Below are 13,768 nucleotides of genomic sequence, written 5' to 3' on the forward strand. Positions count from 1 at the left end.
GCAACAGGGGCCTTATGGCACTCTCACATCAGTCATTCTGTGCCCTGGACATACGCACTGTACTGGATCATCTCCCAAAGTGCATCTGCTGCCTCCCTACTAAAATATTCCACCTAGTTTTTTTGTAAACTGATTGGCACATTGGAAAGGTATACACAACCACTTCACAAACTTGTATTTGCATATAATCAGATGATAGCTCAGCATACCTGTGGGCCGGTGACCCGAAAGGTGTCTTCTGCATGTATGCAAGTAATTTCAAGTGGCTCTGTTCCAGAAACATGCCTCAACAAATGACACATCTAGGAAAAGTTGTAATTCTCTCTTTAAAATACAGTATTACAAATAAAGTAACATCAGTGCAGGGCAGCAAAAATTATTTTATTTTCACTGCTGAGAAAAGGTACCAAACCTATTATGTGACAGATTTTTCAGAAATAACATCCAGGCACATGTTATTCTCTGTGTGGGGGCACATCCATACACCCACAGTGTCATGGACAACTGCAAATTGTGACAGGTTGTACAACCTTGATCTCTAGGAGCATTGCTTGACTTTGCACATAAATAGCAATCTTTCAATGCTTTTTTTCTGTACAAGGTTGCCGTCCAAGATGTTTAAGTATTTTAATGCAATACAGAGGATATGCAATCTTGTCAATATATTATAAGCACTGTCTTTCATTTCCTGATAGTTGATTAAATTTTAAATATAGTATATCAATGCTGTATTAACATGAGCTTTTCATTTAACTTCTCTGAACTAAAGTAATGTTCTCATATGCAAATGTAACATTCCCACCGAAATCAACAGGAACATATAAACATGCATCCAAAGGTAGGATTTCACCCTTCGTTTTTAAAAGAAAACAACAAAAAAGGGAGATTTAAAACATTCATCTCTATTATGATTTCACAGTTTTTACATCCATAATTGAACAAGTTTCAAAGTCTAAGAAACTACGCACCTATATAACTCAGTAGGAAAAACTCACACAAGAGCATTACAAATTACTTAACAAAATAACCACTACCATATACAGTATTCTGAAGCCATATAACTATCATAAACCTCAACTGAGAAAAAATGTCTTAGCATGTATACAAAGAAGAGTCTTTAAAATCACTTCTAGGGATATTTTACTCCTCCTCATATTTCATTTTTATTCAGTGATCACTAGTCACATGGAAAGTTTCACAGTTCATCATTATTTGTAGATTTCTGCTACTCTTGGAGCAAGATATGTTTAACCATATGTGAGCCCACCTTTAACTCATCTTTGTGCTGATTAGAAATACAGAAATTTTAAAAAGAATTTCTGAGAAAGTTATAAAACACATGAAATGCATTACGTAACCTGAACTTGCAGAATTCAGCACCTGAAAATGCTACTACTGTTGCATATGCTCTCTGGGTTTGGACAGATGTTCATTTTGAAAACTTCCAGGAAGCAACTTCCCTGGGTAGTCTGTTTCACTGCCTCACCCTACTAACGTTATAGAAGTTCTTCCTTAGATCTAATTTAAATCCAATTTGCTGCAATTTTAAGCCATTGCTTCACATCCTGCTCTCTGCAGCAAGAGAACACAGTTGTTTGCCCTCTTCTTTATGGCAGCCTTTCAGATACTTGAAGACAGTTACCATGTCCCCACCTCAATCACCTTTTCTCCAAGCTAAAAATGCCCAGTTCTCTCAACCTTTCGGCTTACCGTCTGCCTTCCAGTCCCTTGATCTTTTTTATCCCCTGACTCTGGACCCTCTCCAACTTCTCCACATCCTTCTTTAAAAGTGCAGCCCAACTGTGCACACTATTCTCAATGAAGCCAAATAAGCGCCAAGTAGAATGGCACCTATCACTTCAATGCTACGCTACCACAAAGCCAGTTATTTCCAATTCTGTATGTGCCCTTTTGGTTATCCTTCCCTTGATGCAGCATCTTATATTTGTCTACAATGAACTGCATCCTCTTGTCTCTAGACCAGCACTCCAATCTATCAAGATCCTTTTGAATTCTCTGCCTATCCTCCAAAGTGTTTTTAGACCTTCCAAGTTTTACATCATCTGTAAACGTGATCAGTAAGCTCTCTATTCCAGCATCCAAATCATTAGTAAACATGGCAGACCTAGGACAGACCCCTGGCGAACGCCACTTGAAATGTCCTGCCATTCTGACATTAATTTGTTTATAATTAATCTTTGCCTGCAATTATTGAGTCAATTATCTAATATCTTTCAGTACTTTTACCTAGCCTACATTTCCTCAGTTTGCTTATGAGTTCTTCTGGGACCATAACAAAAGCCTTACTAAAGTCCACTATGGCCAAATACAGACATTACATTTGTGCCAAGAGAAAAGCCTTTCTTGCCCTTTGGAGCAGGTTTCTAGAATTCTATCAAAAACCACGGTAGCTCACAATTCATAACCCTAGACAAACAACTTTATTAATACACTAGGGGTCTAGGGCTACATTATTTAGCTTAACTGAGTTGGGGGTGAGGGGAGGGCTGGCTCTCAGCTCCAGAGTGGGGCAGGCATCTGGTGCTAGAGGAGTAAAGCTGTTACCCCCACCCAGTCTGGCCACAGACAGCACTGCTCCCTGAAATACAATCCATAAAGACCCCCACCACCCCCGTGGCAGACACGCCACCATGGCCCCAAAGTGCCCCTCACTGTCTTCTATGCATTGCTCCTGCCACCTCAAATGCCCCCTGGCTCCACTCCATCCCCTGCTATTCCATACATTCCCCATGTTCAACCCCAATCCATCAGACTCCACCATTCCCACTCATGACCCACTGAGTCCTACCCTGCCCCCATGAACCCACTGCACCCTGCACAGATTTGTCTCCATCTTGCCCCAGCTCTCCTGACCCCTCACCATCCTGCTCACACCCCACAAGCCCCTCTCCCCACAAAAGCCCCCCGTGGTCCCCTCAAAACCCTTCCCAAACAGTTCCCCCCACTCTTCACAACTCCTTGACCATGGCAGTGCTGTAACTGCTCCCCCCCACTACTTTCTTCCTTCCCCTCAGCATGCCCATAGCTGGCCTCCATTGCCCTTCACCCTCAACACACAAAAACAGACAGCTGGGGTCAGGAAAAGACATTTCAGCTGCTTGCACAGCCCCTATGCAGGGGGACCAGGCCCCCTGGGTGGCCATGCCTGGCTTTATGCCAACCTGGTTGTGCCACTGATTGAGCCTCCCACAGCCTCCCCCATCTGCTGCAAATAACCCAGGGAAAGGTCACCGCAGTAATTTACCTCTTTGCCTCCCTTTTGCAACTTTCTCCTGCTTCTGATCTCTGTGCCACAGCCACTGAATAACTAGGCTTGCCTTTAACCCTGCCTCCCCCTCCCTTGTCTCCAATTTGTTGTGAGTTTGAATCCCCTAGGAACAAAGCCACTCAGCAGAGGTTCCTAGATATCTACAAACCTTTACTGGACACCCTGGGGGGTTAGCAGAGAAACATTACCAGGATAATTGTAAAAGAAAGGATAGCTGGATTAATTGAAGATCAAGGGTTGCTGACTCCATCAAAGGGGGTGAAGAGCAGAAATCAGGCAGCTAATAATGAGCCTTGAAGTCAAATGACTTCCTCAGCCCACCTGGATAGAAATGCAGCTGTCTCTGCTGAGAAGTTTGTTTTAAACCAAGGGGAGCAGAATTAAAGGGAGGGTGCAACTGCACAACCAACCCCTGCCTCTTTGGATTCACTTCTGGGAATCTAGATGACTTGCTAAATGCACAGCCCTGATTAAACAACATCCATGTCAACCCTTTGACTCTTTGATCCTGGAGCTTCATGAGAATGTGGTTCTGAGAAAGCCACTGAGAACATATCTAGTTAAAAGGTGGAATTCACACACAGCCATGGTTAGAAACTTAGCATCCCAATAGAAGATGGTTCACTGTCCTTGCAAAAGATCAGTAACTCATTCATTCTCATCACAGGTTGCAAATCAGGAAGGCCATCTTTAAAGGCAAATGGAATATGGGACACTCTCGCAAAAGGTGCTTTCATCAGCACTGTTAATACCAGGTTGAAATACCGTGTCTGGACCTCTTACTTTTACCAAATTCTGAAACTAGTCAACAATATAGTTACTATAGTATGTTGAGCCCTTCTACAAATGAACTTGGAGTGAGTTTAAAGAGACCCAGGATGCATCTACACATGCACTTGATTGCGGAGCAGACCAATTAGCTTTGCAGTAAAACATCGCTGTCTACATGTGAGCTGGTATTAGGGCTCAGTAAACTAAATTAATTCTGCTGTAGTATAGTACTATCAGGGATGTAACTTGCACCTGGTCAGCCCAGTGCAGCCCAGTGTCACCTGCTCAGTTCCAAATAGAAGTCTGCAAACAGTATGTGCCAGAAACAGAATGCACTGGTCTCTACATCAGGCCTCCGGCTTGCTCAGGATAAAAAGACAAACAAATTGGCTCCATCTTCTCCCCAGTTTTCTTCATCTACACCAAACAACACATGTAGCATGATCAGAGACTGACCTTTTTTTATCCATCCCTGCCTGGAGCAAAATACCAAAAATATTTATTATTAAGTCGTCAAAGGTCCCCAACAGGCAGCCCAGCCTGAGGTAGTTGCTTACTTGAACACACTGGCCTGGGGCTTACTAACTGGTAAGCCTACCCCAGCTAATGAACCACTGGCCACTGTCCGGGCCTTCTGATTAGCTGCTGGGGAGAGTGGCCTTCCTACTGAGCTCCACCTGTAGCAGCAGCCCGCAGGAAAGCTAACAGTTCCTCTGAATGTTTATGCTGGTAAGTCTCTCTGACCCTGTACTCTCTGGCTTCCTGACCCTGTTTCTGGACTCCAGCTTTTTGGACATTCCTCTTAGATCTGGAACTTGGTCTCCGACTTCAAGTTTACCCTAATTCTGGTTCTGACTCTGGGTTTGAAGCTTGGCAAACCCTGACTCTGGCTCCTGATTCCAATTGACTCCTGGTATACCTTGACTTCAGCTGTCTCCCAGCTCATCCTGATTTCAGCACTGGCTTTTGAGTTCTGAACCTTGACTTGGCCTGCAATTTGGACTCTGCCCCTGGATTTCCCTTTGGATCTGGAAACTTGGCCTCTGATTCCTGACTTGGCCTGTGGTTTGGCTCCTACCCTTCCCCAGTGGCCTAAGCATTATACTAAACTGCTCACAACCCAGTCCTTACAACAATGCTGATAAAAATCACTGTCTACAGCCATCTTATGAAAATCCACACTGCCCAGGGTTGTTTCAAGGGCACGTGGCTCAGACCACAAGCCAGAAAGGACTATTATGATCAATTAGTCTAAGCTGCTGTATAAAGCAGACCAGAGAGTTTCATCTAGTAATTTTGCCATGTAACATAACGGGTCACTCCTGAACTAAAGCATATTTTTAAAAAGACAGCCAATGTTAATTAAAAAGAAGTCCGTATCAGAAAAAGTACCACACTCATGGTAATCTCTTCCAACTTAGAACCATCATTGAGAAAATTCTTCATCTTATTCCCACTTTGAATTGTGATGACTTAAATTATCAGCCACTGCACCTTGTTACAATTTTTACTAGATTAAAAAACCCTCTAGTAATATATGTTCCTCCTACCACACCCCCCAAAAAATTGAAGACGATGGATCTGGTTGCCTCTAAACCTAAAGTTTGTTGCGTCTCTTGCTGTAAGAGCTGCTTTGCAGGCCAGAATTTTCAAAATTGTTTTTTTCCCTTTGTTTTAAAAGTGCAGACAAAGTCATATTCCACACTTCCTAAAAATGGTCTCATTAATACTGGTTTCTTAGTATTTCCTCCTGCTCATCCAAAGAATACCTTAGCCATTATTAAACATTGTCACATTGTGAATTCATGCTTATTTAGATACCAACAATGACCTCTCACTCTGAGTCACTGCTGTCCAGGATTCCACACACACATGCTGATCCTGAAGTTTATGACTCCATTTACCCATAAGCAGATTTGCTTGTCTGTCAGGTGCAGGGCAAGAAAGATTTGGAGCTTACTGCCATCTTTTCCTAAGATCTACTATCTCTCACTGGAGTTTGGGAGTAAACACTTCCGTTTGTTCACACAGATGTGAATATCATAGTGTCTGCTTCAAATCTGTACATAGATTTCTCATGTGTGGGAGAAAAAAAAAATCAAAGCCTTGCTGTTGACAACTGTAAGAAATGGATTTTGTAAACAGGAGCTTAAATTTAGGTTCCTAAATCTACCCTATGTCCTCATCTGGCTCTTAAGTGATAACCTTTGATAAGAATGAATGAGTTACTGACCTTAGAAACACCCACTGAAATTAATAGTTATTGGCTTTCATTATATTTTTTAAAAGATTAATAAAGTGCCTACATTTGATTTTGGAGCCTAATTTTAAACTACTATTTATGAAAATCTTGGTCCAACCATGCACTCACAGAAGACCCAAAATACAGCCAATGAAACTCCTCCTTTACCCACAGCAAGCAACATGAAGAACTGAAGTGGATGCTGCTGTACATCCTCTTCCATAACAAAGGGTCCAAGTGTTTAAAACAGTGAGGAACCTCATACACTGGGTGACCATAATTATTTTAGGAAATCTGGGACAGGTGGGATGCAAGGGGGAGTGCATATGTGCACACATGCACATGCTAGGGCAGTGTGCAGTAGCAGGCAGGGCCGGAGAAGCTGTCAGAAACATGGTGCCTCTCTCACCGCAGCTGGGGCTGCAGGCTGGAGCTGGTAGCAGGGCACTGGCCAGGCTGAGGGCGCTGTGAGGGCTGATTCATGGCCCTGGCCGTGTTGGCACCTGCCGTCGCATGCTGGCCGGGCAGCCATAACCAGCCCTGGCCTTGTGCCCACCCCCACTTCCTGGTTAGGGCATGGCACAGCCAGGCCTGGCTGCGCTCTGTGTTGGGGCTGTGATTTGGTGTGTGGCTGGTCTGGCTTGTCAGCACATAGCCAGGATGCAGCTGCAGGGCATCCAGAGCCTGTGCGGCACCCCCAGCCCAGCTGGCACCCCACCTCTGGCCTGTGCCCCAGCCCAGAACCCTGGCTCTGGTAACAAAGGCACCATACTCCCCAGTACAATTTACAGCTGCTCTGGCCCTTTCCCCTCCCCCGACATCACACTCCACCCCGCAGCTCCCAGGAGCCGGGTCAGGCAGGACAGCGCAACACACTCCCCTGATCCCCCCCAACAGCTCTGTCCAATCCAGGACTTGTGCTTAATTTTCTTCTCCAATGGCTGGGATAGTCTGACAGCCTATAAAATCTGGGACTGTTCCAACCAATCTGGAACATGTGGTCAACCTACCTTATACAGTGCCCAAATATTGTTTTGGAACAATATATAGTTCAGCAGTGCTGAATGAGGCATCCTCCAGGGACCTGGCTAAGGCAAACTTGAAAAAGAGGATAATTTTGGTCACTTTTTACATTGAATATTAGAAAATAAAATGGTTAAAACTCACCTCAACAAGCTGTTCTTTCTGCTCTGACAGCTTACAAGTATATTCTGCTACAGCTTCCAGATTTCCTTCTACTCCTGTGATTTTCAGTGTCTTCAAAACCATATGATCTGCATGGTATTTTAACAGCTCTGCTGCCATTGATGTGGCTGCACTATGAAGCTTAGAAAGGGTAAGAAAAAAAATAAAGCTTTAAAAGAAAAAGCAATGCATCTGAACCTAATCTGCAATAGTAATAATAATAAAACCTTACAGAAAGCAAAGTCCAGAAGATGGTCAAAGTAGGCTGGAATACAGAGAAACTAAAAAAAAAAAAATAAAAAAAAATGCCTTCTGGTGTAAAATTTCAAGTCTACCAAGAATAACTTACATACATGGGACTCCATTCAGCAACTTTACTTATATGTAGGATAAAATCCATTTCACTAATGTAATAAGGTATTCAAGTCTCTATATGGACAGACAGAGAGCAGCTGAGCATAGGCAGCTATGAGACTACTTCTCTGGGACAATTATCCAGAAAGGATAATTCCTCCACACCAGCTGTACAAGTATATTTTCTAGTTCAGTGTAAACATGGATCAGTGGCCCTTCCTCTTACAAAACTGACCTGGCCATGGAAGACCTTGTTTTGTATATAGGTGGTGGTGACGGATGTGCAGAGGTACAGCCAGATTCAGGCACTGGCATCTGAAGCAGTCATAAGTACCCCAGCACATGGAATAATATGCCAGAAGACTCTCACCTTCCATAGAAATAATCCCACTATTCCTATTGCAAAGAAGAGCTCAAAAACATGACCACACTGTCATCCAATTTAGGACAAGAAACAAAAGAATAAAACAAAAGCCCAAACCATCTTCTTCCAGTGGAAAGAAAGAGGAGAAACAAGGGGCAGGGGGGACAACTACAGGAGGCTCTTGGGAGATCTCCATACAAATCACTTCACATGATCCTAAACATGGGGCCAGGCCTCCCTATAAAATATGTCACCCAATTCTGGTTAACTCATGGGACCCATAGGAAGCCAAAGCTATTCATGAGACCCTGCACCTCTGCAATCTAGAGTTCGATAGCCCCATTCTCCAAGTGTCTGGCAGCAGCATAAATCCACTAGAATAACATTATTAGGGACCTTCCCTGGCCATTATTATAGTGGAGCCAACTTGCCAATTTTGTCCTGAATCTTACAATATTTAGTGTTTTCTTAAAGCTGTTTGCTGGACACAAGAGAATACATGAGAATTTTGTATTTTAAAAGATTAAGTTATCTGATGGTTGCAGAGAAAAGCTGGAAAATGTACCACAGAGCATCCTACTGGCACAGAAGCAAGACAGCAGAAACAAGACTTCTTTTCTGATTCAAGATTTTTTGGGTTTGATTCTTGATATTTGGAATTAGGAATACTGGAGTCATTCCTGAGACCCAGGAGTGAAGGAGTGGGGCTGGTATGGAAGAAAAAGGAGAAGAGAAGAGAAGGAGAAGAGATTGATGTCATATATCTTGACTTCAAAAAAGCCTACGATCTGGTGTCCCATGATCGCCTCTTGGAGAAACTGGCCAATTGTCGCCTTGGGTCCTCCACGATCCACTGGCTGGAAAATTGGCTCCGGGGTCGGACCCAGAGGGTAGTAATTGATGGAAGTCACTCATCGTGGTGTCCTGTGACCAGTGGGGTCCCCCAAGGCTCTGTCCTTGGACCCATACTGTTCAACATCTTCATTAATGATGTGGACACTGGAGTCAGAAGCGGACTGGCCAAGTTCGCAGATGACACCAAACTTTGGGGCAAAGCATCCACACCAGAAGACAGGCAGGTTATCCAGGCTGACCTGGACAGGGGAAGAAAGAGACTTGGGGGTCATCATTGACCACAAGATGAACATGAGCCTGCAATGCGATGCGGCAGCTAGTAAAGCGACCAAAACGCTGGCTTGCATCCATAGATGCTTCTCAAGCAAATCCCGGGACGTCATTCTCCCCCTGTACTCGGCCTTAGTGAGGCCGCAGCTGGAGTACTGTATCCAGTTTTGGGCTCCACAATTCAAAAAGGATGTGGAGAAGCTTGAGAGAGTTCAGAGAAGAGCCACGCGCATGATCAGAGGTCAGGGAAGCAGACCCTACGATGACAGGCTGAGAGCCCTGGGGCTCTTTAGCCTGAAAAAGCGCAGGCTCAGGGGTGATCTGATGGCCACCTACAAGTTTATCAGGGGTGACCACCAGCATCTGGGGGAACGTTTGTTCACCAGAGCACCCCAAGGGATGACGAGGTCGAATGGTCACAAACTACTTCAAGATCGTTTCAGGCTGGACATAAGGAAGAATTTCTTTACAGTCCGAGCCCCCAAGGTCTGGAACAGCCTGCCACTGGAGGTGGTTCAAGCACCTTCATTGAACACCTTCAAGATGAAACTGGATGCTTATCTTGCTGGGATCCTATGACCCCAGCTGACTTCCTGCCCTTTGGGCGGGGGGCTGGACTCGATGATTTTCCGAGGTCCCTTCCAGCCCTGATGTCTATGAAATCTATGAAAAAAATGCAGCCCTAGGTTGTTACATCTATTTTTGGATCAATATACATCTTCTGCCCTAGTTCCTGTGTAGAGGCCAAACCTACAGAGACCTTCACAAAGTCTAAAGGACAGACAAGAGTACTAGTGCTGCTGTGACTCAAACACTAACAAAAATTATAAAAACTGGCTATTTTGAGTTTTCCATGCATCATATACAATTATTCTCAGAAGAAGTGAGCCAAATTGTAAGCGTACTCATTATACAAAATAATTCATTTTTCCATGACATCAAGCTATGTGAAAAAACAAATAGAACACTGAATTCAATCAAAAGCCTGAATATTTCATTTCATAGCTTTCCTTATTTATCACAGTGATGTTGCATTCTTCCTTACAGACATCTGTTGAATGCTACAAATAAAATGCATGAATAACCACTAACAGCAGTCTAAATACGTAATTAGAAATTTCCTGGAATAACAGTTTAACTAACAGCCTTGTATTATTAGCAATAATACATGTGCACTAAGATTGCATGCTCAATCAGTGGCAGGCTCATCACAAAAGCAGAGTTCCAGGCAACCTAATCTGTCCTGCTTCTCAAGTACCTCTATACTTGGCTGCAGACTTCATTTCCATTTCTGCATCTGTTAAACGGGGACAATTCTTTAATCTCCCAAAGCATTAAGATGATGATTTCATTGAAGTTCTTGAAGCATTCAGATACTGGTATGGTATACAGGCAACCCCCGCTTAGTGCTCTTAATTGGTTCCTGAAAAACCGAGTGTTAAACAAAACTAAAAGTATTTGACAACCCAAGATGGTGACTGCAAGCGTTATAATGAAACTCGCTAAGCGCTAAGTGAAATCAGGTATCAATTTCAAATGAGCGTTATAGAGAAATAGTGCTAAGTGAAACAGTGTTAAGCGGGGTTGCCTGTATGAGCAATATATAAAAAGCCTGTAGACGTCTTGCATATATGGTTGGAAAATTTTCCTCCTCATCCCCCAATTCTGCTTCTATCCAAAATGAATTGCAGGACAGTGCTTTATACTACTTCTACACTGGTAGAAATTTTACTCAAAATTGAATACGGATAGCCTGTGAAACTACTTTCTAGATGCATCTGCATGAAACACTTTACCATGCAGTAGACTATTGACTATGTGGTAAAGGGTCACTGTCTACACATGCAGGCACTTACTCCACAATTAGTCTACTGCATGGTTAGTTTGCCTGCCCCTGCTGACGACTCATTGCCGCTGCCAGGTTATAGTGGAGGCTCCAGCCGGCCAGCCACCTGTGCTGAAGAACACAGCACGAGTCCAGCAGCAGTGGACCCAGGCCAGCCACAGCAGCCTGAATGGAAACCGATGCCGACTCCTGGCCCAGCCCCACCACCTGCCTGCCTGTCCCACACCATGCCCCTGTACTATGTGCTCTAGACACCTGTCAAGACTCGGCAGCACCTGGACTTTCACCAGCAGCCCCTGAGTGTGGTCAAGGAAGCCATGCTGGCGTCGCCCCACTGCCACACACTGCATCCCAGGAGCCTAAGCGGTCCCAGGATGAGACTGTGGACCCTGTTGCACTGTGAGGCAAGGCCAAGGTCCAGAGCCAGTTCACCTGGGGTGGGCGCTCCAACACCGAATCTGAGGCCTAGTGGTTTGCAAGCAGGAACATGGGCACGACTGGTCAGTGCGCCAGTGCTGCATAAAGGGCAAGGCCCTGCAGGCACAGTGGATCCATGTCACTGACCACAACCACCAGTTGGGGGCTGCCTGCAGGGCCATGTCCTTTATGTGACAGCTACATTACATCCTCGTGCCCTGGGACCCAGGGTGGAACTGTACTGTGTTCTCCAGCACGGGTGGCCTGCTGGACCTCTGCTGCAACCTGGTGGCAGCGATGAGTAGTCAGTGGCGGAGGGCCCCTTGGGGCACCAGGAGCATGTCCTAGCACAATCCCCACTCCCAGCATCATCCAGCACCTCTGGCAGCCCAGGGCAGTGCCTGCTCCCCAGCTCCGGGTGCACAGCCTCACCCAGGAGGGAAGCCTAGAGATGGTACCACCCACCCTCATGAGTTCCAGCTTCTCCCCAGAGAGGCCTCTGCCTGGCCAGCCAGGTGCTGCGCCTCTGCACCCCAGGATGCCACCGAGATTTGCACAGTCACCACCAGTGGGGAAAGACTCAGGCTGCTGGGCATGCCTGCCACACCCACCTAGTAAGCTTCACCCTGGGAGAAGAGCCCTGCCCCGCCCTCCCCTGCCCCTGGCCCCCCTCCCTGCCCAGCCTGGCCAAGCTTCCTCCTGGTCCCTGGAGCTCCCCACCACAGCATGCAGGGAGGCAGGAGTCATTGCAAAACTTTATTGTGCAGCCAGTGCCACCTCAGCTAGGCAGCCATGGGCCTCTCACACATGGAGAAACGTGTTGATGCTGGCAGCGATGTTGTCCTTAGCTGTGGTGGGAGGGCAGGGACGTGTAGGCATAGGTACCCCTCCAGCTGGCTGGTATAGGACCACATGAGCCACGGGAGGAGTGGGGAGGCGGGATCCCCGATGAGGAGAGACAGGACCATCACCTCGCCCAGCTGGAGGTTCGGCACACCTGGTACAAAGTGCCCACTCTCCACCAGGGTTGGCAGGGAAGACGCAGGCATCACGGGTCCTGCCAGCCCAACCAACACACATTCGTGAAGGCACCCCGGTGGTTGACGACAGCCTGCAGCATGATGGAATGAAAGCCCCACCATCTGTAGTAGGGATGGTTGCCACAGGGTGGGCAGGTGATGGGGATGTGGGTCCCATCCAGGGCCCCAATGCACTGAGAGAAGCCCAGGATGTGGAACTCTGCCATCACTTCCAGGGGGTTGTTCACTCAGAGGACACCACATCCTGGAGGGCACCACACAGCTCCAAGATGACCTCCCTGGTGGTCGCCTTTCTCACACCGAAGAGGTGGTCAATGTAGCACAGGCTGGTGGGTGTGCCCAGCTTGAGCAGGGTGATGGCCAGCCAGGTCTCTGCAGTGAGGGGTGGCCTCATGGAGGTGGCTTGCCACTCCAGATGCAGGTGGAGCTGATTGAGGAGTGACTGGAAGGTGGCCCAGGTCATCAGGAATGACTCCAGCCACTGCTCGTTGTCCCAGGTATGCTGGATGATATGCAGCCACCAATCCTGACTGGCTGAACAGACCCACAGATAGTGGGGCTGGAGCACCAGCAACTCGTGAACAGCACCAGTATCGGCATCCTCATGCATGTCATCAGCGTCCCTGCTGGTGTCTGGGTGGTATCAGAGCTGGGGCAGTGGCCTTAGATGCAGTGATGATCCTGGCCATGCAGCTGCGCAGCACGTTGGAGCAGGCAGAGACTAACCTGAGCCAGGCGGCGGTAACCACAGCAGTGAAGCATGGTGAGCAGGGTGACAAGCAGGAGCCCGAGGTGTGGGATGTCACTCCTGGCACCTGGGGGTGGCGCAGCCATCACACAGTGGGCACAGGCTCTGGTGACACTCACCGAGGGCTGTGCCAACACACTGCAGACTCCTCTGGGCCAGAAACGCAGGTAGCCAGGGAGTGCCGTGCGGGGCTGGCTTTTAAAGAGGGTCCCTGCCCCCAGGCAGCTGTGGCTGGAGCCTCCAGCTCCCTCTGGTTGCTGCAGGGGGCAGTGCAGGGCTGAAGAATACCTGGGACAGGCTGCTGCTGTGAGGAGCAAATTTGCTTCCAAATGGCTGCATGTGCAGATGCCTGCCCAGAGCGGATTTATTGAACAGTAAATTACTGCA

The 13,768-nt window shown here is 46.7% G+C and overlaps 1 protein-coding gene across 1 annotated transcript in view; it reads right to left on the bottom strand.

Moving 5' to 3' along the window:
* CTNNAL1 (catenin alpha like 1) overlaps window positions 1–13,768 on the bottom strand; it is a 124,120-nt gene that overhangs the window by 34,236 nt on the left and 76,116 nt on the right. Inside the window, exons 9-10 of the mRNA XM_025201482.1 lie at window positions 7,470–7,628; window positions 210–302 (exon numbers count right to left, since the gene is read on the bottom strand). Coding sequence (XP_025057267.1) covers window positions 210–302; window positions 7,470–7,628 — 252 coding nt within the window. The remainder of the gene's footprint in view (window positions 1–209; window positions 303–7,469; window positions 7,629–13,768) is intronic.

The sequence above is a fragment of the Alligator sinensis genome, unplaced genomic scaffold, assembly GCF_000455745.1.
Source record: "Alligator sinensis unplaced genomic scaffold, ASM45574v1 scaffold386_1, whole genome shotgun sequence".
NCBI classification, from domain to species: Eukaryota; Metazoa; Chordata; order Crocodylia; family Alligatoridae; genus Alligator; species Alligator sinensis.